The sequence below is a fragment of the Centruroides vittatus genome, unplaced genomic scaffold (assembly GCF_030686945.1).
Source record: "Centruroides vittatus isolate TY-2023 unplaced genomic scaffold, ASM3068694v2 contig_651, whole genome shotgun sequence".
Taxonomy (NCBI): Eukaryota; Metazoa; Arthropoda; class Arachnida; order Scorpiones; family Buthidae; genus Centruroides; species Centruroides vittatus.
In genome coordinates, this window is record NW_027122405.1 from 3,447,565 (window position 1) to 3,473,096 (window position 25,532).

Below are 25,532 nucleotides of genomic sequence, written 5' to 3' on the forward strand. Positions count from 1 at the left end.
TTTCTGCATAACGATTGGTTAATTGTTTTTAATATTTGAAATCTAATACAGATTGACCAATCAGATTGTAATTTACAACGAACTATTCTCCAAATGTCTAGAAACGGTAATTACGCACGTGGCTAGTCCACGTGTACTAAGTCTTGGTTGGACGAAAGAAGAAAAAAAAAAAGGCGAAGGGTCTAAGTTTCTCGACTGCGTCGGCGATTAGAATCGAGGGTGGTCTGTTCGATGACGTGTCATTAACCCATTCCATCTAACTGGCCTCTAAATACTTTATAATCTATCAAAGGTAAGTTATATTTTAAATCTGTCAACTTAATCAGTCATAAGCACCTTCAATACCATTATAAATATGAAATTTTGATGTTATCATAGCGAGTAGATAAATACTTTTGATTGCTAACCGCAACATTGTCCAGAAATGTGATAGAATTTAGCCTTGTGTTTTTATATCGAAATGAATTAGCTGATTAAGAACATTTTATGCATTTTAAATATTTTAACTAATTATTTTTAACTGCGTTTTAACATAAATTATATATTTATTAGCATTCAAAAATAGTTTTTCTACTTTTAACTAGTGTTTTTACAAACTAGAATTGTTATTTAAATCAATTGTTTCAGAGTTATTTCTGAATCTACATTTACAGATCTTTTTCTCAGAATACAGAATTAATACTTTTGTTTAATTTCTATTGTATTATTAAGTAAAATATAATTAAATGGACTTAGAACAACAATAATAAATATTTAGTTACTGGAATGCGTGCTTCCAAGCTAATCACTGATCTAATAAATATAATTTAATGAAATTTTAAATTAATTCACCACTTTTTTAATATTAATTAATTATCTTCATTTTAATAAATTAAATATTTAAAAATTTTTGTTTTATAAACCTTATGCTGTAAGTTTTAATTCATTAATAACAAAACAACTATTCAAAAAAATTTTTGTATAATTTTCTTAAATGCTTTTAAAAATTGACATACATCACAGGACGTTTATTATCTAGCTCTTTCTTTAACTGGTTTTATATTCTATCTTGACCTTTAAAGATTATCCTGATTCCCGTCATGGTCGACAGTTTTGAATAGAATTATTTACACAGTCTGTTTTATTTATGCTTAAATTATTTTTTGTTTTTATGAATCTTTAAAATGTTAAAATAAAATTTTTTAATCTTATATATTACCTATCATTCGTCTTCATACAGAAATTGTAAAAGTTTGAAGTTCTAAAATAAAAAATCAAAGTTCACTTTGATAATTAATTGATAAAAATTTACATTTTTTAATTAAATTTAAATTTTTTTCACATTAATAAAAACATTAAAAAACATTTGCAGCATTCTGAAATATTGGCTTTGATACAGTTCCATTTAATTTTTCGTTTCACTTTTGTCTCGGTAATCGAAATAGAGAATTAATTTGAACGGTTTAGTATTTTCAAAACTGAATTTTTTATCTTCATTGAATAATAATAATTATTAAATACCAGAAATTCTTGTTAAACTCTGAGATCAGTAAAGAATCAATATGTAAAGAAAATACTTTAGTCTTTCAAGATATTTAATTTACAAAATTTGGATCTACTTTACATAATTTGTAATTCGTTATCTTCATAAAATTTATTTTTAGACTAGATAGTTATTTGTTCTTAGGAGTTTATTCTTAGCTTTAATAATATATTTTTATATTATTTTCTCCTAATAAGAAAGGTAATAACTTTTAAATCAAATTTTCTATATTTAGTTAATATAATTTTCTTACTATAAATACATCTGATGCTAATTTTAAATAAGACAACGTACTTCAATTTCATAATTGAAAATTTTTAGATTTCTAAACTTGATGATATTAAAGTACTGTAAAATTAAAAAGCATAATAATATTTTTATTCTAAGAGAATTGGTAGTTTAGTTTGAAATAAAACAGAATAATTTTATTTTTTTGTTTCATATTATTTTGAATTTTTCTCATCAACTTACAAACTACTTATGTTGTTTTTTCTCAATTAAAGTATTGTTGACTGTATGGAAGTAATCAATTTTCTTTTTTCTTCTAGTTTCTTGACTTTTCCAAGGCTAATTCATTTGTCTAATAATGTTTAATTTGAAAAGAAAAATTGTTTAATAATGATTAAATTAGCTTTATTTAAAAAAGTACCCAACTAATATAAAATTTTCTCATACTTTTTAAATTTTACTTTGTCTTATTGGGCTACAGTTTGAAAAAATTGTGGATCTATAAATTCCCAGTGTCATCCATCCATCCATCTATCTTTTCTTAATCTTGAGAACAGAATTAGAAAAATGAAATCTGAGACCAGATATAGAAACCTTAGGGGTGGGAGGCCCCAATTAACTACGTATGAACTTCTGGTTTGTACCAGAAGTCATGTTATTTCAATTCAAAACTTCCCCTGAAAGGTATTAGATGACCACCTAGACTCCTCTATTGTTAAAGGAAAAGTATGATGTATAGGGGCAAGTCACTACTTAATTTGAGATGGAGAGCATATATTTTAAATTAAATAAATTAAATGGTTTTAAATTTTGATATGATGATATTCTATTTTAGGTTAAAAGTTTTATATAAAATTTTTTTTATTTTATATATAAAACTTTTTATATCTTACTAAAAATATTTATTATACTGTATTTACAAATACTTTGAAATATTAAATGGATTTCCAGTTAGATATGCAAATACATAATGTAATATTAGATAAAAGTGTGATAAAAACTAGAATTTTAACTCTGGAATAACATTTCAAATAGAAGAGAATTCAAGTTTTTTTATAGGTTTGAATTAGTATCCATAAGATATGTCAACCGGATGCCAGTTGACTCATGCTATACCTCACCCCTGTGCATGATTAGTAAAGTAGTCTAATGCCTTAGGAGAGTGCCTTCTTGAGGTACTAGGTATTTTCTAGCAAAAATGAAACTGGGTTCTGTGGCATGGGTTTTTTTTTTGTTTCAACTTCACACAAAAATACAAATGTGGTGGCATACTTCTAACTTTCTATTTAAAGGAGTTTAAAACACAGGTTCTAAGGAGGACATGCATGTCTAATGTAATTACCAATAAAAAATCAAGGAATGTTTAAAACTCCCATATGTACAGCCAGTGGCCTATCAACTCCAGCAACTGATTAAAACTGACACATATGGCCACAGGTTGTGCATGTTAAACACCCATCATAGAGTTCAATGTAAATTGACAACAATCGAAAACTCAATTGACATGTAGCACATACCAACTTACAACTGGCAATCACCACTTTACGTGTCAAACTTTGATCTCAAACATCTCAGCCCATTCCAAATTCCAAAATTCTGGCTTTCTCACAACATTGGCCTTGCCAAGTTGTACATATTTGCAAAAGACCATGTTTAGTAATCATGCAATTACTTTAAACCTCACAGACAAACTGGATAAAACCACTAAATACTGATAGTTCAGGGTTTGCACCTGACTAAGAGGAGTTTCACACATTTTCTTCATGTTTGTAATATGCAAAACTGGCTCCTGTTTAGATAAGTATTCCCAGAAGGCATCCTCTGTCGACAGATTCCCCAGGTGTTGCATTGCCATAACCAAATAAACCAAACCAAACAACCAATCACAGATAAAGCACTTTCTGATTTATGTAAAGCTCAATAATTCTGTCACTTACCATTTCTGGTAAAAAATTTTAAGATGAGACCATCAGAAACCCTATATAATACAGACCAATCATACACTTTCCTGCACTATACAGAATACTGTACTCATTTCATGCATGACAAACAAAATGTACTATAACATAGAACAATACCTTCTCACAGAACAGTGAAAAAGGCTGTCGTAAAAACCTGCAATTAGACAAATACAAAGCATTTCACATTAAAAAAAGGAATCCTAAAAAAGATAATTTTGCACTTGGAAATGGGGAAATCATTGAATCCATGGATGAAAGCAAGATCTACAAATATTTAGAATTCCAACAAGCCAACATACACAGACTAAAAAAAGAACTCTATACTAATGAGCAATTATTTACTGTGACATTCTCACAATGCTGGCTGCAACTTTTAATCATACTTTTTAATTTATTTAATCTCAAATATATGCTTACCACCTCAAATTAGTAGTGTTTTGCTCCTGTATATCATACTTTTCCTGTTAGAGGATCGGCATGACAATTGCTATCTAACTCCTTTCATGGAAAAATTTTTGAATTGAAATAACATGACTTCCAGTTTGCACCGGAAGTTTGTTGTGTGTGTGTAGTTAATCAGGGCCTCCTGCCCCTATAATCTTTCCATATCTGGTTTTGGCCTACATCTACCTAATTCATTCTCAAGATTAAGATAAGGACAGATACAGATGGATGACAGTGGGAATTTATAGGTTTACAATTTTTTCCAATTTGCAGTCCAACAACACAGTTGAGTACAAAACACACATTAAAGCAGTTACACATAAGCAGCATCCATATGTTATCCCAGTACTTACATATTCATTTGGAGTTATACATGTAGTAGAACTCAAACAACATTAAGTGGTGTGTGTTAAGCTCTGTTAAAGTAATCCATAGAAAGGCTGACTCTTTCTCATAAAACCTCATAGATATATTCATTCCTCATTTTTGTCACCTATTTGGGACTATCAAACTTTGGTGACAAAATCGAATATCTTTGCACCAACACAAACACAAAGTATTTATAGTTTTATTTTTAAAATAAAACATCACAGCTTTACATCACAGTTACATGTGTTGTTCATATATCATAGAAAATGTAAATAATGTTTCTAAATTTTAAAATAAATTTTTAAAAAATCATTTCTGATGCATTACTGTATAAAACAGAAGCAAAATAGATATACAGTATTAAATACAATGGTTCCAAAAACATATTAATGATAAGACTACATCAAACATAAGAAAATCTGTATATATATTAAAAGCAAAATGTTCTGTCCCCATCGAAACTGAAACCAACACTTTACAAAGAAGCAGTATGTTAGTAGGTCACAATGAGTCTCAGGTGGAATTACATTCTATTCCTCAAAAGGATCACCTGTTAACTTCCTGTGTGGACTTGGCATGAATTGTGGAAAGGGTTAACAAAGGGGATGGAAGGTCTTTGTGTAGGGTTAAATTTCATTTTTGAATAATAATCTTTGGTTATGTATAGAATACAAATATACAGATTTAGTTTTTTACATCATTTTTAATAATTTTTATCTGTATATATACTAAAAGCAAAATGTTCTGTCACCACCACACAGAAAAAAGGTAAATTTAAAAATTGATTTACAATTTGAAAATTTCAAAACAACTTTTAAACAACTTTTAAAAACATTTTAATTGTCATTTGATTTGATTTTTATTTTCAATTTTGGTTTTGGTGTAAAGGCCAGAATTTTATTATTTTTGGCTTTAATTTTTAGGTATTATTTATTTATTATTTATTTTAATTTTGCCTGCTTTTTTTGAACCCTTAATTACAATTTTTTTTACTTAATTGCAACTATAGAAGTTGTTTTAGCATTGTTTTGCACAAAAGATAATCAAACTTAAATTTATTTTAATTTTTGTTTTATAAATTTGCCTGTCTTTTAAAAATTTTTTAAATTTTAAGTGAGTTAACATTATTTGAGCTATCAGGCTACCTAGTTAGACTAAAAAGAAAATATGTACAATGGAAAAATCTGTTTTTTTTTCCTGCTCTTGACCTTATGAAATTGTGAGCATTCTTGATTGGAGATTCAAACTAATATCATGTCTGAAAAGTTGGTGCCTCTTGCATGGAAAAAAGTTTCAACATTTTTTTAATTACAGCTTCTGTAGACATTAAAAGCATTATAACTATCTTTACATCTTCATTTATTTCACCATCATCTTCCTTATCTACTTATTGAAAGTCAAAAGTAGTATCAGAAATAGCTTCAATAATTTTATCATCATTTAAGGAGTTAGATATCAGATAGCTTGGTTGTAGGAAACACATATACTTGTAAGTACTGTACATTAGCATTGGTAATTTCTCTATATTTCTCTTACAGTTAAAAGGAACCAAAGCTCAAATGGATACTACTATGCAGGGAATTTTGTTAAATTGTGATCCTTCATTTAATTAACAAGTGCTTAATTTACTAATATAGTAACATATAATATTACTTACTTAATATAAAATAAAACAGGATTTTATTACTCCAATGATTTTTGACTGTTTTATGTTTAAGTGAGACAATTGAGGGCAGTGACAGAACTAAGAAAGTGGAATTTATTAGGGTGACAAAAATGACAGAAGAGTGTATACTAAATCTTCAGTACAAACAAATACAGGCATAAGAGTTTTTCTACAAGAAAAAAAATAACAAGAAAAATACAATTACACAAAGCTGTAACTCTTTCGGACAAAAACAATACATTAATACATTATTAAACATACCTAGATCTATCACAGAAGACACACTTAAATATGACAGATTTAGGAAATGCTGTCACATAGAAACTATACAACATATCACATTGATTCTGAGCATTTAACTCAAATTAATTACTTAAATAAACAAAACCAATAGCAACTATAATACATCAAAAGCTTGCATGTAAACACAAATCCAGCAACCACATTATAACTATAAACAAATGGTGATAGAAAACATATGGAAAATACCCTGTGACCAAACCACAATTGCAGACAAAACAATCTATCATAACAGACCAGACATTGCAATCATTAACAAACAAAACAAAATCACATACACCACAGACAATGTTATTCCAAACTTCTACTATAGAAAATATATGCACTGGAAAAATTTGTGGGTGAGTTTTGAATATCTGTGGAGAATGGATAAATACTTACTGTGCCAATAGTCCTTTCTTGCACAGGCATCTTGCCACATACACTACATAAAAGTATAGAAACATTACAGCTTCACAGCAGAACATATATCACATGCCACTGTCAGGAAATTCTTAAAAACAGATAAATACATGAAATACAGAAGAGCATAACAGTTCTTCATGTAACTTTTTTTTTTACTTTGATTTGGCATCAGTATTAACTGAATAGGATACATTTTATATAATAGCATAATAATAATAATAATCATCATCTAAAGTTATATATACTGCTGTTATGTTTGATTTTAGATGATTTTATTTTTTGTAGATGGCTGGACAAGTAATCAGGATTTGTGTAGCATTTTGTATTTTTAGTTTAATAGTAGCAATTCCTAAACCAGAAGAAGGAAAGAAAACTAGAGATGTGAGTTTGTTTTTAATTGATTTTACGTTTACTATTTTAATATAGTACTTAAATTTTTGATTGCTTTTTTTATTATAAACATTGTAACTTGAAAGGATTTTTATAACTTGTGAATTATTGAAATAAACTTGTGTTTTCATTGTTGTTGTATTTGATAAGATGTCATTTACATTTATTTTTATCTTATTAAGTATTAAATTAAATTACGATAATACAATGATATAAGACAATAACTATATTTTTCTTTTAGCCATTAAGCAATGAGAAACATTATGGAGACAATGATGAACACAATACTGTTTATGATCATGAAGCATTTTTGGGAGAAGACGAAGCTAAATCATTTGATAATTTAAGTCCTGAAGAAAGCAAAGAAAGATTGAGTAAAATTGTTGACCAAATTGATAAAGATAAGGTATGCTTATGTTTTGTTTTTTTTTAATTGCATGATTTTTGTCTTATAAATATAAACATAAATTTTTAGAGAGAGCAAAAGTATTGTTTTGAAATGAAATTTAATGTAACTTCAATAATGTCAGTTTATTTTTTAACCCATATTTATTATGAACATATTATTTAATTATCATATATTTATTTATTTTCAATTACAATAGGAAAATCATGCAACAATAGATTTCCTCTCCCTAATTAACAGTAAAACCCCAATTAAAATACATAAAATGTAACAAAGTACAACAAAACCAAATAAAACAAGTAAAAACTATACAATTGTAAAGACAAGAAAAAAAGTTAAGAATTATATAATATTCATTTGCAAGCCTTTTTGAAACAGCAATTGAAATATATGTTGATATTCAAGATGTAACTAAAAATTTAATTTAATTGTGTGTGCGCCAATGTGGCAACATGGTTTGAACAGTTGTGGGAGAAAGAACTTGAGAGGGTGCCAGGAGCGGGGAGATGAGTTGTTTAGTTTATGTTCAATAAAGAGATACAATCTGAACATCAATAATACATGGTGGCATCATAGAGGATAATGGATCAGATCCCAGTGCCAGAAGTGTTTAATTTTCATCCTGAAAATTGGAGAGCATGGATAGAGTATTTTGATTTTGAATAGCATCTAGTTGCCATAATAAAGAAGTTGACCAGGTAAATTCTTTAATATACTTAATGGGCCAGAAAGCCAAGAAATTTTGGCATCATTTAGTCTCCTTGACAAGGATAGAAATGACTTCTGAAGTTAAAGCAGCATATGAAAAATACTTTGTCCTAACTAAGAACATTATGTACAAAAGACATAAATTCTATTCTCAGTTTCAAGAAAGAGAAATGGAAAATTTTGTTACCTCATTATATAGTTTTGTTACATGCAATTTCCCTGCTTTGTTTCAAGATGAAATGATTAGGGACAGAATAGTTTGCAGCATCAGAGATAAAAATGTATCAGAACATTTGCAACTAGAAACAGAACTAACTGTTAAACAGGTTGAAACAGCGAAAAAGCAGCAGGAAGCCATTAAGAATTCTGGGAATAATATATATGCATTGAGCAATACTGGCTTTGAAAATACATTGCTCCTGAATGTATTTTCAAAGCTGGAAGCTATCAACAGTTCATTTACCAGAAACAAAACTTCAAATTCCTGTTATTGATTTAGAAAACCTATGAAACAAAATTATGTAGGCTAAAGCTAAATTGTCCTGCACATAAGACTGTATACAACAAATGCAAGAAAAGTAGATTCCTATTGGTAGCAAGAGGGGTCAGACATTCGGGTCTCCAATTCAAATGAAACTTGGTGAGCACATAGCCCTAAACACAGTTTGTTCAAATAATACTTCTGAAGTGTTTCCAAAAAATTGGGCCTTGGAAAATTTAGTGTTTAGCTTATAAGTCTTTGGAAGTTTCAAGTGAATAAGATGCTAAGCACTGGAGCTAGATGATGTAGGTTTGAACTTTTGGAGTTTTAGTTTAGTTTAATTAATTTTGTGTAACTTCATTATTTTACTGTATCAGATAGCATTATTATTATTACTGTCGCCCCTCGTTATATCACAGATTTGGATATATCGCGCTTGTTTTGGTCTCCAAATTTTAAAAGCACTCAAATCAATAAATTTTAAAATATCAGTTGCCATTGAATTTATTTTTTGCAACAAAATACTGTATTCATACCATTGTTCTTGAAACTACCACTCCAGGTGAAACAATAAATTCATCAAGATCTAAATAAGCAAAACAGGTGGACAGATCAATTATCAAATATGTTTCTTTTTGATATTAAAAGTTGTTTGTTTATTGTTTTGAGTACTTTCTCCTCATTTACAAGTTTTGGTGAATTTGAAATTTCACCAAAACTTGAATTGATGGTGTATTGGGTCAATTCACATAAATGTGAAATTTCCAATTGGAAGCTTTTCCAATTTCAAATTTATACTGGTCAATAGCCTGACGAAGACCGTGATAATGGTCGAAAATGTTAGTTTTGTCTAAATCTGTTTGTACTGGGATATAAAAATGGTTTTATTTTGTTGATTTCCAATTGGCTGTGTAATGTGTAAGGAAAATTATTATACAGTATTAACTTTATTTTCCTGTTTAGAGAATTTTTACTTTGTAATTTTATAAGTTTGATGTTGTATTATATGTTCAATATTTATTTTTTAAAATTTTTAATTACTATATTTATAATTTTTATTGAAAAATATAAATTATGCATTTTTAATAAGCAATTTATTATGAAATATAGTACTGTATAATAAAATTACAACTGATATTTTTGTTTTTATATCAACAGTATTTGTCTTTAAATGTCATTGTTAAAGAAATAATAATGTTAAATGGTCATTCATGGTATCAATGTTTACGTAAATGTCAATTGATATGATATAACCACAAATAAAATTCAGTATTGAAAAACTAAGCTTATTTTATATCAGAAACACATGCTGATGAAAGAATACAGGATAGAGATTCCATAACACGTATAATCTGTTTAATATAATCCCAGAATTTTTACTACTTGGTTATATTGTGTTTTTTCTTTCTCCCAACAAGTGCTACAGGGGCTACTGTATTATTATTCCTCACATTTAAACTTGTCACAATTTTTAATCTTTTGTTTTCATATCATTTCCTGTTTAGTGAAAACAAGCCTCAATAGATTTAACTCTTTATTTTGTTAAATAAAACTTTTATTTCTTCATTTATTTTCACATATTTTCACAAATTTTACATATTATGTCCTCGCAAGCGAATAAGCTTTAGACGTTACTGCACATGGATGAAAAAGATAAGTGATATGAAAATAGGGTAGGAAATTGCAGCATTTTATTTTTTTAATTGTTAATATTATGGGTATTAATTTCCTCATGCGCTCATGTTTGTTACACATCGAATGTCACAATACCATATCTTAGATTATTACATAGATTTTTAGAGTTAAATCTAGAGGCTCTTTTTCTGTAAACAGGAAATGATGTCATTTTTAATCAGTTTCATAAGCTTAAATGTGAGGAAGAATAATAATGTTACACATAAAATTAACTAAACCAAACTAAATCTCCAAACCTACATCATGTAGCCCCAGTGCTTAGCGTCTTATTCACTCATCCATTGCCTCTCTTGGTATGAACCCCTCGATGTGGGTTCCTGTCCGTGGTGAGGGGACCTCCCAGAGATGGTTTAGTAACTCCACTGCCCCCTTTGTTCCATAAAGTTATACCCAACGCCCCCCGTGTTAGAAAGGATTAGAAATATTCTTAGGAAAACTTTTCTATGAATCTCACACTTTGTGCCCTTACCGTACATCGTTCTCGACATCTGGAAACCATTAAATGCAATGTTTCCTTTTATCCGTTTGACAGAGAAAAGGGAACTTTTACCTTTGATCACCATTCAGTACCCTGCATCCAGCGCCCCTAGATTTACTCACCGCCCACAAGGGGGCGTTATCGCCCACTTTGAGAAACCCTGTTCTAAAGAGTCATAAGATAAATTTGGTAAAAATATATGGCCAGGATGAATTAATCATTACAAAAAATCTTTAAAAAAGATTCTTCTAAGACAATGCATACAATGCAATACAAATTTAAAAATATACATATGTATATTTTTAATTTTATATTTTATATTTTTTTTTAATTTACATTATTATAACTTTATTCAGAAGGAATAACTTCCTGGTTGTACACTATGTAGAGATATTACCCATTTTATTTGTGCAAAATGCTATAGGTAGGTATATTTGTATTTTTAGTTGTGGAATTGTATTTTTGCTTCATATTTTCAAATTTTACCAATATTATTTAATTTTTAATAAAAAACAAATAAATACTGAATATAGAGCAATAAACACTTATGCAGATGCTGGGGAGGCAACATTGCACGCGAACTCAGATTGGTGAGGCTTACTGTAGAAAACATTGGGACCACTGAGCTAAGAAACAAGAGATTCCACATCCAAAAAGGCATATATGTTATCATTAAAGCAGATCATTTCTTGTTGAGTTGTAAAGCAAGTGAACAGTTAAATCTTGTTAAGAGAATACATGAACAAAACTTTCAATCCATTTGAAGAATTTTTCCAATCTATTTCAGGGAATTGGGACAGTACAGAAACCATACCACATTAAACTTAAATAAGAAGCAAAGCTTTATGCCCTGGCAGTAGTTCCTCGAAAGGTACCATTGCCCTTAAGAGATAATTTCAAGTAAACTTCGGATGATATGGCGCATAAAGCAGTAATTGAGACAATAGATGAACCTAGAAAATGGTGGGTTCCAATGAATTTAGTTCTGAAGAAGTCAGGCCAAATAAGGATGCATCAATCTATCTAATTTGAATGAGAACATTGAAAGAGAATAATTTCCAATGGTGTCAGTTGACTACACACTCAGCCAATTTCATAATGCAAAAATTTGTAGCATTATTGATGCTAATGCAGGATTTTGGCAGATTGCATTGGATTCAGAATCATCTTACTTGACAACATTTATAACATCCTTTTGGGAAGTCTAGATTTAAATTGTTGCCATTTGAAATTAAGTCTGTGCCTGAAATATTTCAGAAAAGAATATGTGAAACAATACCAATGGGTCCTGAAATTGTAGGACTAATGGACAAACTCGTGATATTTTTTTTCATGGAAGAAGAACATGACAAATGTCTGCATGGAGTTCTCAGCAAACTCCAGTCTGTGCAATGGAAAGTTAATGCTGAAAAATGTCAGTTCAGAACAAAAGAAGTCAAGTTTCTTGGTCATGTAATCTTGAGTAAAGGTATAAAACCTGATCCATAGAAAACAGAAGCAATAGTGCAGCTCAGAAGACCTAGCTCTAAAAGATTTTTGGCATCAGAAGATTCTTAAATAAATTCAAATCAAGGATGACTCTCTACAAATTGTTAAACTACATAAAATGGGGGCCAGGGCAGAAAACTTCATTCCAAGAAATCAAGAATCAGCTATGTCAAACTCCAGGCTTATCAATGTATGATCTGAAGAAAGAAACATATGTTTCTTGTGACACATCATCTTATGGTCTTGGTGCTGTGTTGTATCAGGTCACATGTCTCGAATTTGCTACAACCTAGACATTGTCAGATACCAAGAAACAGTACATGGAAATTGAGAAGGAAGTCTTGGCAATTGTGTGGGCTTGCAAGAGATTCCATGACTACATAATGGGCAAAATCATGTATATTGAAATAGACCAAAAACCACTGATACCAATTTTCATATTGAAGGCTTTGGACAATCTTATCCTTGACTGTAGCAAATGATGCTACAAATGATGAGATAGATATGAGTATGTCATCGTGTACACTGGGAAAGCAGCATTATCCCATAGCCCCATACCTGAACAGGGAAATGAAGAACTGACCGAGGAGATTGAGGCTTATGTTCAAAACATTATCAACACCTTTCCTCAGCGCCGGATAAAGGGGCGGGCAAGCCGGGCGACTGCCCGGGGCGCCAAATTTTGAGGGGCGCCGATATAAAAATAAAATATTTTTTTACATTCATTATTTTTTTTAGATTTTATAAATTAAAATTGATCATTTTTCATGAGACATCGATTTTTTTAGCAAGCAATAAATTGTTTTTTCTTTAATAATATCAAATAAAGGTCACAACGCTAATTATTTTATTATTGTCAACAGATATAAATAATATTACAATTATTCAAAGAAAACTATTTGTATAGTCAGAATTCATAATAACTCAAAAAAAAGATTAATAGACAAAAACAAAAATTTACTAATTAAAATAATGAAACCTAAGAATTTTTATGGCTTTTATCACACAACATTGATGCAGACAAATGCTTTTTAATCTCTAAAAAGTTTATTTTTATTTATTTTGAAAAGATAATTTGTAATCAGTATCACGTATCACAACAATCTACTCAAAAAATGGACGAGATCAAATTTATAAATTACAAATATCAATAAAATTATGAATAGTCAAAATGATACTGGCGCCTGTCATACGCCTTAATGGTTAAATAACTTTGTCTTTCTGTAAACTTTGCATTAACAACACTTGCCGTGCTTTAAATAAATAAATTTTTTACACAGTTCTTTATTGTGTAATTTTGATTTTTTGCCTTTTTTTACTTTTTTTTTAATTTGCAGTAAATTTGTGTATTCTTGTATGAAAGGGCGCCAAATTTTGTTTTGCCCGGGGCACTCAAAACCCTAGAACCAGCCCTGCCTTTCCTGCATCCAATAAATGGTTAGCAGAAATCATGTATTTACAAGAGAGATCCAATTTGCAAAATGTTCCAAACTGTTCCAAAAATTTTTTTTTCAATTTTCTGTTTTATTCAGGTTCCATTTTTTGACAGGTTTTACTGTATTACATATTAATTTTATAAATTCTCCTTATTTTTAAAAAACAAGTAATTGTAAGTTTTTTTTTTGCTGGAAAACAAACAAAATTGGTTTGGATTAAATGGAGTTTGGAAGTAAGAGTACACTTGTTTATATTAAAAAATTAAACACATGAATTAATATATGTTGCTTGCCAAGATATCTTTTTTATAGACTTTTAATTTTTTTTTTCTCTCCACCTTGTGGACTAAGAAGGCCTTTTCTGTTCCATTTGCAGATTCAACCAGGCCCACAATGGAGCAGCCAGGTGGTGGTGGCCCAGCCTATCAGACTTACTACTCATGAAAAATTCCAGAGTGTAGGCTGATGCCTTTAGCCACCTTGACATCAGGTCATATTTGTTATACAGAGATTGGGCTGCAATTTGAAAAAGTTATAAACCTATAAATTTCCGCTGTCTATTTATCTGTCTTTCCTTAATCTTGAGAATGGAGTTAGATAGATGAAAATTGCAACCAGATATGAAAAGTTTAGCTGCAGGAGGCCCTGGTTAACTATACATGAACTTCTGCACCTGAAGTAATGTAAATCGTGATTATTTCAATTCAAAACTTCCCCTAAAAGGAGTTAGATGACCAGCATGACTATTGCTAACAGGAAAAATATGATGTACAGGGGCAAGACATTACTAATTTAAGGTGGAGACCATATATTTTAAATTAAATAAATTAAAAATGTGATTGTCACAATACAGGGCTGCAATTTTTAATGTCATAATAAAATAATTGCTCATTATTAATAAAATTGTTAACATTAAGTTGCATTAAACTATTTTATTTCTGAATCAGATTTAAATATGTATGCTATTTAAATTTAATTCAGAAACAAAATTATAATAGTTTAATGCATATATTTGAATCCCGATCTTTTATTTTTTGCATATATTGAAATGTCTTGTTTATCATCAAATTATGAAAGCTCATATTGAAATAACAGTATTTTAAATATGTATCCAAGGACTTACATAAGTTAGTTTTACTGTTATTTTTTGTATATTGGTAAATTCTGAATTTAAATGCCCAATTTATTATTTGCCAATTCAGATATATGCCATAATGAAAGCATTGTTTAGTGTGAATAGTTGTGGATATCACAGTGACAAATTACAAAGTAAAATTTTTTAATAGTATCCTATCTAAATTTATTCTCTCATTCTTAAATAATAATTTTTTCTGTCATTCTCAGTTGCATATCATGAAAAGAAAGATTAGAAATACTAATGTAAAAAATGGATACATTTTTATTTAAAATTGATTTTTCAACAGTTTTTAATTGTTTTTGGAAACTTTAGGACCAGTTTGTTACACAGAAAGAGTTGGATGAATGGATTCAGTATACTCAAAAGCGTTATATAAGGAATGATGTCGAGAGACAGTGGAAAGCTCACAACCCTGATGATAAGCAAATGTTGACTTGGGAAGATTATAAAAATATCACTTATGGTAACTTAGATGGTAAGAATTCATTTTAATATATAATTTTTAAGAAATTAACTTTGTTTTAATAACTATGAAGTAATTTCACAGAATTGTACTTTATATTAAACTTTTTCATTTTTACTGACTTAGGGTATTTTTGTAAAACTTTAAGCATGTTTCTAGCCCATGAGTACTTATTTATTAGTATATTAAATTTTGTCTAAATTATATAATTCATTTATTTTGGCTTTTTAAAATCATCATCCTCTCTACCATTCCACTACATAATCATTCTCCTCTTATTCCAACTAAATGAGGTCCAATGCTATTGTTCTAGCCTTCCAATTTGTCCCACTATTAGTTAGTTAATCCTAATAACTGTAAAGGATTCTTGGAAACCATTGAGTCTATGTTTATTATTCTTAAAACCTACAGCAGATGTAAATTCCTAATTCTCTTTATTAATTTTGTATCTTCTTACAATATGACTTATACTGAGAGATAAAAAACACACCTTTAACAATCCAGCAAATAAAATTTATTAAAATAAAAACATTTTTGATCGTTTTTAACTAATCTTCCTCAGTTACCATAAAATAGAATATGAAAATAAAATATAAATTTAAACGATAATGAGAGTTCCAAAATAAATATATAAATAAAATGAATAACTAAAAATGTAGTTGTGGACAATAAAATAAATTACAAATAAATGTTTACTTTTATTATGAGATATTTTTATTAAGAATCTTCATAAAAAGATTGCAATGTTGGTAGCCAAATGTGTCTGCGTCCCTATGGTTGATGCAACCAGTCGTTTTGTGCGCTTTAAAAATCTCATTGTGTGTATGTTTGTTGTTGGTTTGATAATTGATGCTTGCTCCCATCAGACATGAATTTTTAATTTTCTTAACACATTATTTTTTATGTGTTTGTATATCTAATATATGTATAACTAGCTGTACCTGAAGCTTTGCCTGTGCAGATTTTGCAATTTGATAGAAATAACCCTCCCTTGGTACTTCACTAAGATTCTCAATCATTAGTTGTTAGGAATATGGTAAAATTACTGATGTTTGTTTGTTTCAAACTATAGCACGCTTTAGAAATACTATGGTGTTATCTATTGGTTACTTGATGAAACTGTCTTTACATGTTGCATACAATATTATCTGTACATAAATATGTATATTTTTTATATATTAATACACCCAAGTACTCAAAAAATACAAAGTTATAAAAAATAAATGAAGATTAAACTGAAAAATTTTGAACTTCCATATAACATCAATTAAGTAATATAATTTTAAAGATAATGAAATTATAGACAAAAACTTTTAAAAAATAACAAATTTATTCCATCAGCACAACAAAGCTCCAAAATTCGATCAAAAAATAATTTCGTATATATAGATTGGGTGTCAATGGAAAAACATTTTTCTAAAGGAGGTCAAATATGCAAAAAGGGTTGAAGGCCTAGCTATTATTTTATATTTCAAAAATTTTCTGGTGCTGGTCCCCCAAATCCTCTTTCTCTTGGGTACTCTGTAACCTCCAGACTCCTAGTAAGACTTTCCCACAATTTCCCTGAGCCATCCCTACCGTAGCTACAGCTTCAAGTTAAATATTTATAAGGATATTCAGAAATAATAAAAACAAAGAATTATTGTAAATTAATCATGTTGATTGGCTATACTTGTAGTTATTTAGGATTAAAAAAAACTATAAAATGTAAAAATTTTAATTATAAAATTATTTAAGATAATTAGAAGTGTACTGTAACGAAACTGGATACACCTGCTATTGTTATCTTCTGGAATAGGAATCATTTTTGCCTAAAACAACTATAAACATGAAAGTAATTAAAATACAGTATTTAATAAATATGTAACTATTCTCAAAATTGTGCAAATTATAAAGAACTTTCAACTAAAAATCCTTAATTAAATCTTTGAAGCAAGAGTTGCTGGAGTGCAATGTTAGACTTGTTTGATTGATGGAATATAGATTACATGTTATAGATAAAACTAATTCTGATGGCTATGTATGAAGTTTTTGCAACTTATTTACATGTACTGTACCATATGTAGATTTCCATTTATCCTATTTTTAGTTTTCTATTATGGATCTATGTTCACTTTATTTCTTCAACACAATTTATGAATGCTAAAGTTTGTTTCAAACAACTACTTTTAATCTTTTTTACCTGTTTTTTGTAACATCCTGTTCTGTCTTAATATTTATTACTGCATCCCTATACATTATTAAAGTATGATAAAGAGGAGTATTTAGTTTTTCCTGAGACCACCTACATTAATTCCTTAACAATTGTAAAACTTTTTCCAGATCAACAAATACCATAAACAAATTGTTTTATTAGGCAGGTATAAATAGTAGTGCCACTGTTGATCTGGCATCAAACCAAACTGATTAATCTCAGCCAGTCCTGTTCAACATAGCTTCTAAACTGCTTAAACTTAAAATAGTAATAAAGTTGTATTTTTTTTTTTTTCCCCTCTCCTCTAGTTTCATCATTATTTTGATAAATTCTTGCTATTTCAGCATAGTTTGAGTCATATATTCAATTAAACCATTGTACTGTCTTATAGATTCATTTATAACTATATGGCAAAATCTAAATCCAAAATATATTGTTAAAAATCCTGATATTCTATAGATTTTTAAATCTTATTCTTTATTATTGTTACCCTAAATGCCTTAATTGCAAGACTTGTTCAATTAATTTTTCTTTTATTTGGATTGTGTATTGATGAACAAATTTGATATCAAAATATAAATTATCATCTTACTGCAATTTTTGATTGATTAAATAGCTTTTTTTAAATCAAAAACAATTCCAATATCAATTTAATTATTAAACTTTGATGGAAAGACAAATAAGTGTGTGAGATAATTATGTACAATTAATGAAATAATGATGATAAAATTTTGTTCAGAAACGGATGATGATCCACAAGATGAAAATGCAATATCGTACAAAGAAATGATAAAGAGAGACAAAAGGCGATGGAAACTTGCTGACAAAAATGGAGATGAAGCGTTGGATAAAGAAGAATTTGGAGATTTCTTACATCCGGAGGAAGCACCACACATGCATGATGTAGTTTTAACTGAAACATTAGAAGATATTGATAAAGATAAAGATGGAAAAATTTCCTTAGAAGAATATATAGGTAGGTATTGCTTCTTATTAATATAAATAATTACAGTTGAATCTCCAACAGCAGCCATTTTTCAGAAGTTTTTTCTTTTTTGAAATGCATACAAAATTACCTCAACAATGGCCCTTTGTTCATAAAAAGCAAAGGACCATTGACAAGAACAGAGTTCCTAATGTACAAGTCTTATTCAATCCATTTATCACATCAATTTCATGTAAATTCAAATTACTGTTTACAGAACATTGTCTAAAATATTAATAATGTGCTAGTGTAAAATAGTTGAAATTCTAATAACACAAGAACAATCTAGTCAAAGAGAAATGTCAAAATATTATTTTAATGTTACAAAATTAAAAATGCTTATCACAATTTATGGCATGTTTCCTAGTAAAGCTGCTTTAAGACAGTTAAGCTATTTGTAACATTAGTGCAGTGAGGTTCAGAAGAGCTGAAGACAGAAGTTAAGATGGCTGTAACAAAATTAGTAAAATTTGTGAGGCCAGATGTGGATGCTGACATCATCTTAAGTCAAGAAGAATGTAACAGAGTTGAAGGTATGTATCTGTCTAAATTTAATCTATCTAAGTATTATTTTAACATTGTGTTTAATATAGAGTATATACATATAATTACATACATTACTGTTAATTAGTTATTAATTAATTTTTTATGTAAATATGAATTTTAGCGAGAAAGATAAATATCAGTATTTTAATATTTTCAGACAAATCGTTACAATTGTGATGTGTCAAATGAAGTTGACCAAGAAAAGAACCCATTAATTCTACATAAAATTACTATGAAAATAAAATCTGGAATAATTTTTATTCCTTTTTTCATTTAAGGAGAATACAAAGATTTATAAATTTATGAAGATTAAATTTGCAATTCATATAAGTAAAACAAGTATAAAACTTAGTTTTTGATATAAGTTTATTTAATTTTATTGTAAATTAAAAATAAAATGGATAAATGAATATAAATCTTACCAAACTAAAAATACTTAATTTTTTCTGCCAGAGTGTTTGTTCTTACTAGTGTATAAATCATGCTAGATTTTTACATAGTTCATTTATAGTAAATTATTTTAAATTGTTCAATATAATTTAGAAATTCATTATATTTGATTAAAAATAAAATTTGAAATTAAAATTTTTGGAATATTTTCGTATATGTATATAGTTTCTATTAGTTTTACCTGGAATAGAAATTCATGTAATAATAATAATAATAATGAAAAAGACTTTGCTTTATATTTTTCTTATTTTTTTTAATCATAAATAGCATTGGATATCATTTCACACCTGACAATTTTGATAAAGAGAGGAATTTATTACAAAAAGATAAGACAATAACAAGAAATTGGGTAGAAGTACAAAAAAATGGAATATTTTCAAGAAATTTAAGAAAAGATTCCATTATTGAACCACCTTCTATTATTTGTTGGCAGTAGAGAAATTTCTAAAAATATAGAAATTACTTCAAATCAAGGAGAAATAGAAAAAAACAAAATCAATTAGTCATGTTCAAATCAGATAGAAAAGGAGGATATTTTCTTCTATAAAAGCTAGAAAAAGAAAACAAATCAGTTGAAATGAAGAAAATTTATTTTATTTCCTCCAAAAATATTAGATTATCAAAATGAAATCAATGCATGAAAAGCAAATTAAATTGCACGAGAAAGAAATTAGGTGTTGAAAAATTTATATAATATTTTAGTTTGCTCAATTTACTTACAAAAAACACATTAAATTTTTTAAAAATAAAATCAGTTTCTATAACTTCCACTGATTCTTATTTGCTTACAGTCAAAATTCAGTTTGTTATTTAAATTTTGATTAAATAAATTATTTCAAATTGACACTCATAATTCAAATTATTATTGCTGAATGAAATTATTTTAAACTTATTTGTTTGTTTCAATACAAATGCCTCACATATTAATCAAATAATAATATTTGGTGGTTTAAGGTCTTCCCACCCTGTCAATCTTAAACCACCAAAATTTAATGGCATGAATCTTTCTTATACATGAACCTTCCTGCAAAATTCAGAAATTTTCAAAAGCACTGGTTATTAAGCTTCAAACAGGGTAAACAAAATTGTGCCATACACAAACATGCATTAATATCCATACATACAGGAAAAAAACCAAATGTTGTTTTTGTATTTCTTGACATTTCAAGGTTCCTTAAGTCCAAAAATGTAAAAGTTTTGAGGGGATCATTTTTCTGACTGATTGCCATACTTTCCCTATTATCTATAACAGAGTCAGGAAAGTAAAAATGTGTTCATGACTTCGTTTTCAATATTGTCACTGTAATATCTTTATATGTCTTTTTTTTCTCAGGTGCACTCGTTGCACAAAATGTAATTTAAGTCTAGGGGTCAAAAATAAAAACAGTATTATATGCGCCTAATGAAAAATAGGCTCAAAAAATGAACAAAACACAAAAACAAAGCAATCGCTATCAATTGCTTTGTTCTTGGATAATCTCTGTACCTGGCCAGTGCAAGGCTCGTGTCTCCTGTGGCTTGCAGGTACAGTACAAGGTACGAGGATAGACTCTTGTGGTGGCAAGTACAAAGTTCACTTGCCTGCTTCTGTCAAGTACTGTACAAGGATCAGCTCTTCTGTGCCTAATAGGTGTAGGGAGCTCTTCCTTCATTTTTGGCTCTGCCTCAATTCTATTGCAGTATGACAAAGTTGTGTGATTTTATAGTCTTGCCAACAAGTCTAATCATTTCTACTAAACATTTGTATTCACACAAAATACAGTAGAACCTTGCTTAATGAGCATAATTTGTTCCAGAACCTTACTAGTAATGTGAAACAATTTTCCCCATAGAAATTAATGTAAAATACTATAATGCGTTCCATACCGAAAAAAATACTCAAATACCGTATTTACTTGTGTATAAGATGAGGTTTTTATTTTTTTTTCACTGCTTCAAAAACCTAGGTCGTCCTATACGCACGAGCGAAGGATCCTTTGCGTTTTTGCAATTATTTTTGTGAACCGTGTAGTTCATGCTACCATTATAACAGTGCTATTGAGGTCAAGGTGAATGTCACTTTTAAAGAGATGATCCAAAAATAGCTGGTCACTTAGCAATGATTATAAATGTAGTTATTTCATATTTGTACATTCTGAATCATTAAAAATAAACTTTTTCCTGTCAAGTGCATTATAATCTTTTGGTTTTGCTACATGGGTATCAGGTGCATGGAAAAACATTCTTCAAAAGCTGATAGCAGTCATCCAGGAAATATTGCATTTTAAATTTACTTGACAGATCAGAGGGCAATGCTGTGTGGAGTAAGAGTGTAAAAGAATTGTAACAAAGCTTTGGAGGGGCAAGTCTGAGTAGACAAAAGGTGATAGCGTGAAGAAAACATGGTTGTTTGCCTTAATATGTGCATTTGATAATTTATTTGTGATTAAATGAAATAAAATAATTGTATTAATAAATCTAATTTTCTTTATTTTGATCTTAAGTCACACCTCGTCCTATATGCGAGATCGTCTTCTACATGAGATACATAAAATACTGTATTTAAACGTTTATTCAAAGAAAATTATACAATATACATTGTTAAGGAGTGTGAATCATCATCATCTTTTCTTCTAGCATTGAATTCACATTCCAGGTTAGTTCATTCCATTTGCAGAAAACAAAAAACATCACAGATAATAGCATGATGGAGCATGCACACAATCCAGTTACTTCCCCTCCTCGTCACTCATTATGCAAAATGCTGCTTGTTAGGTGAGTCATTTTTTTAAAAATTTGATTTGCTCATTATGCAAGGTTCCACTGTATATATACAAAGAACTAAGCAGCAATGCCGAGCAGCTGAGATAAAAGTGGTTCCTACAAACATGGAAATTACTTGAAGTGCCCTCCAGCAGCTTTACTAGAGAAAACAATCTTAATATCCATCCAGTGGCATAGCTAGGGTTCTCCAGGCCCAGTGCAGAACCAGGTTTGTGGGCTCCCAAAAAAAAAATTTTGGCATGGCTGTCCTTTTTCCATAATGGTAATTAGGAACGTCCAAACAAAAACAAGTATTTTTTTTTTCTGTAAATTTCGGCTTTTGAATTTATTTATTCCGTTAAAAACTGTATTTAGACATTCAATTTCTTTCGTTTGACAAATGATGCGTTAGGTATTTTTTTGTTTATGTAAACGAATTAAAATATTTTTGTGTAGTGGTTTTCCTGTGTAATAGGGGCCCCAGCAGCTCGAGCAGCCGAATGCCAAATTTTGCTTTGTTCTGATTGCCATGAAAAATTTTTCGGGTTTTTTTTCCCTGTGATTTTGGGGCCCCCGTGGGCCTATCGCTTTCCAGGGGCCCACACCTACTGCAGCCCCTAGCTACGCCACTGTATCCATCAGATATATTGTTTTATATCAATTGAAGTGATGTGTTATATTTTGGATCTGTAACATTGTTATGTAACCATTTTGTGAAACTGGATATCATTAAAAAAAAACATTCAGTCAGGTTTACCAATTAACATTTCCAAATATCATTTAATAAAAAGTTTTATTAGATACTTACCTTTAGCTTCATTTGATTATGAACAAAAAAAATCAAAATTTAAGGATTCTCCCCAGAACATTTTGAATAGATATGCCATCCAGCTGTTCTTACTAATTGTCCAGTTAATTAATCTAGTGAATTAACACAGCAAAGTAATAAGGAATGAAAGTACTTGAAAATTGTGAATTCCTGTTTCCACTTGCAGAAAAGTAATACCAAAATTAAAAAATTGTCTTTCTGCACTATGGAAAGTCCAGTTAATCAAAGGTTAACTTTTCCATTATTAAATGCAGGAACAAAATGAGAATGGTTGTAATATCATTGGAACAACATGGCAGACAATGAAATATAAGCATGCCACTATATTAGAAATCTGAGATAAATGCATATTTGACTTTTAGATATCCAACAAGAAAGAAGAAATCAAGATATAATTGGTGAATAATTTGCTATTGATCATCTTAGAATTTAAAATCTATTATTGGTACCATTAGAATGATGTCATCCATTCCTTTTGCAGATAAAGGAAATTTATTCTACTTTTTCAGAAATCAACTGATTTATAAATAGAATTTTTTTGCACTGGGAAACATAGAAAGCAATTCTAATTTATGGAAAACTGTTTTTCTTCGAAATTTCTCTGCTTAAGACAAGCAAAACCCTTCCTGATTAAGGTTCTGTATTAGCTTTTTTCATGTAGGAACTAGGCTTTACTGTCAGTGCATAGCATTGGTGATTTTCTGCACTGAATATATTATTAATACATAAAATATAATAATAGTGTTGACACTTAATAAAATACTAAATCCAGAACCTGTTACCAGTGTAAATCATGTGAAAAAACATTCTTCACAAACATTTTCAAACTTTTTAAAATAGTTCTTCCTCAGGTAAAAAATCTGATGGAATGCTTCAAAAATAGAATGTAAAGATTTAAAACAAAATTGAATACTTGCTGTGATGAGCATGTGCACTTGTGCATGGATGGTGATATTTAAAGGCCACCATCTATAAGGGCCTGTCATGCTACAGATAAAGTTCATCTTTCCGGTTGATACAGGTGGTCATGTGGCCCTGTAGCCCATGTAGGCCTGTAAATGGATATGGCTTCTAGTCATTTTAGATTTTCTAGGTTGAGTGTAGTGACTATGACATCAGCCTTGTCAAATTCTGCTTCGATGCTGAGATCAGACACATAGGTGGCCAGGGCAGTGGTGTGTTGCCCGTGTCGAAGGTCTGCTTGGTGCTCACACATTCTGGTATTTAAAGAGTGCTTGGTGGAAGAATCTATATATATATATATATATATATATATATATAAGGCTCTTGTCCCATCTTTGAGTGGGATGGAGTACACACCAGGAAGTCTGTTACGATCCAGAGGGTCCTTTCCATTTCTGAGGATGTCAAAGATTGTGGAACATCTATGCACTATTTGCATTTGATGCTTGCTTGGCAATCTCCGCATACACTGCTTTAACCCATATGTTACCTGAGGAAAAACTATTTTAAAAAGCAATGTTTGTGAAGAAAGGTTTTTTTTCCACATGATTTACACCAGTAACAGGTTTTGGATTTAGTGTTGATTTCACCCCTGGTGTTAATAAATAAGAAACTCAACACCACCTTAAGTGTAATTTAAAGTTAAAAAATGAGAATTAACATCCTTTATTCATAATCTTTCTTAAAATAAGTTTTGTTTAAATTGAAGGTGATATGTTTGGTGGAGCAGAAAATCCAGACGATGAGCCCGACTGGGTAAAAAATGAACGCGAGCAGTTCACCAATTACAGGGATAAAGACAAGGATGGATACTTAGACAGGGAAGAAATAAGACAGTGGATACTTCCACCTGATTATAATCATAGTGAAGCAGAAGCGAGGCATCTAATATATGAATCTGACATAAATAAAGTAAGTAGATCAGTTAAAATAAATGGAATGTTCAAAAAATTGTTTAAATGTCTGAATTTTTCAGGACGGAAAACTTACAAAGGAGGAGATCTTGGAGAAATATGATGTCTTCGTAGGAAGTCAGGCCACAGATTTTGGTGAAGCTTTAACTGCCACTCATGACGAGTTTTAATTTATAAAATTTATTATTTTTTTTTAAAAATAAGCTTCCCATTATTACATATACTATTTTTTATACTATTAATAGTTAACTGTAATAGTGACAATTATATGTTGTGTTACCTAATTTTATCTCATTTTTAAAGTATATTAAATTTATACTAATTTATGATA

At 29.4% G+C, this 25,532-nt stretch overlaps 1 protein-coding gene across 1 annotated transcript; it reads left to right on the forward strand.

Moving 5' to 3' along the window:
- Positions 1-14: 14 nt before the first annotated feature.
- LOC136979925 (calumenin-A-like) lies at positions 15-25,530 on the forward strand. The gene is made up of 7 exons (XM_067275973.1): positions 15-292; positions 7,181-7,276; positions 7,527-7,691; positions 15,428-15,590; positions 18,512-18,748; positions 24,997-25,199; positions 25,264-25,530. The coding sequence occupies exons 2-7, from the start codon at positions 7,181-7,183 to the stop codon at positions 25,369-25,371; spliced, it is 972 nt and encodes a 323-aa protein (XP_067132074.1). The 5' UTR covers positions 15-292; the 3' UTR covers positions 25,372-25,530.
- Positions 25,531-25,532: the final 2 nt, after the last annotated feature.

Coding starts and splice junctions, on each gene's coding strand:
- LOC136979925 (XM_067275973.1), top strand. CDS start 7,181: ATGGCTGGACAAGTAATCAGGATTTGTGTAGCATTTTGTATTTTTAGT. Junction 15,591..18,511: donor CACTTATGGTAACTTAGATG/GTAAGAATTCAT, acceptor AATTTTGTTCAG/AAACGGATGATGATCCACAA. Junction 18,749..24,996: donor TTCCTTAGAAGAATATATAG/GTAGGTATTGCT, acceptor TTTAAATTGAAG/GTGATATGTTTGGTGGAGCA.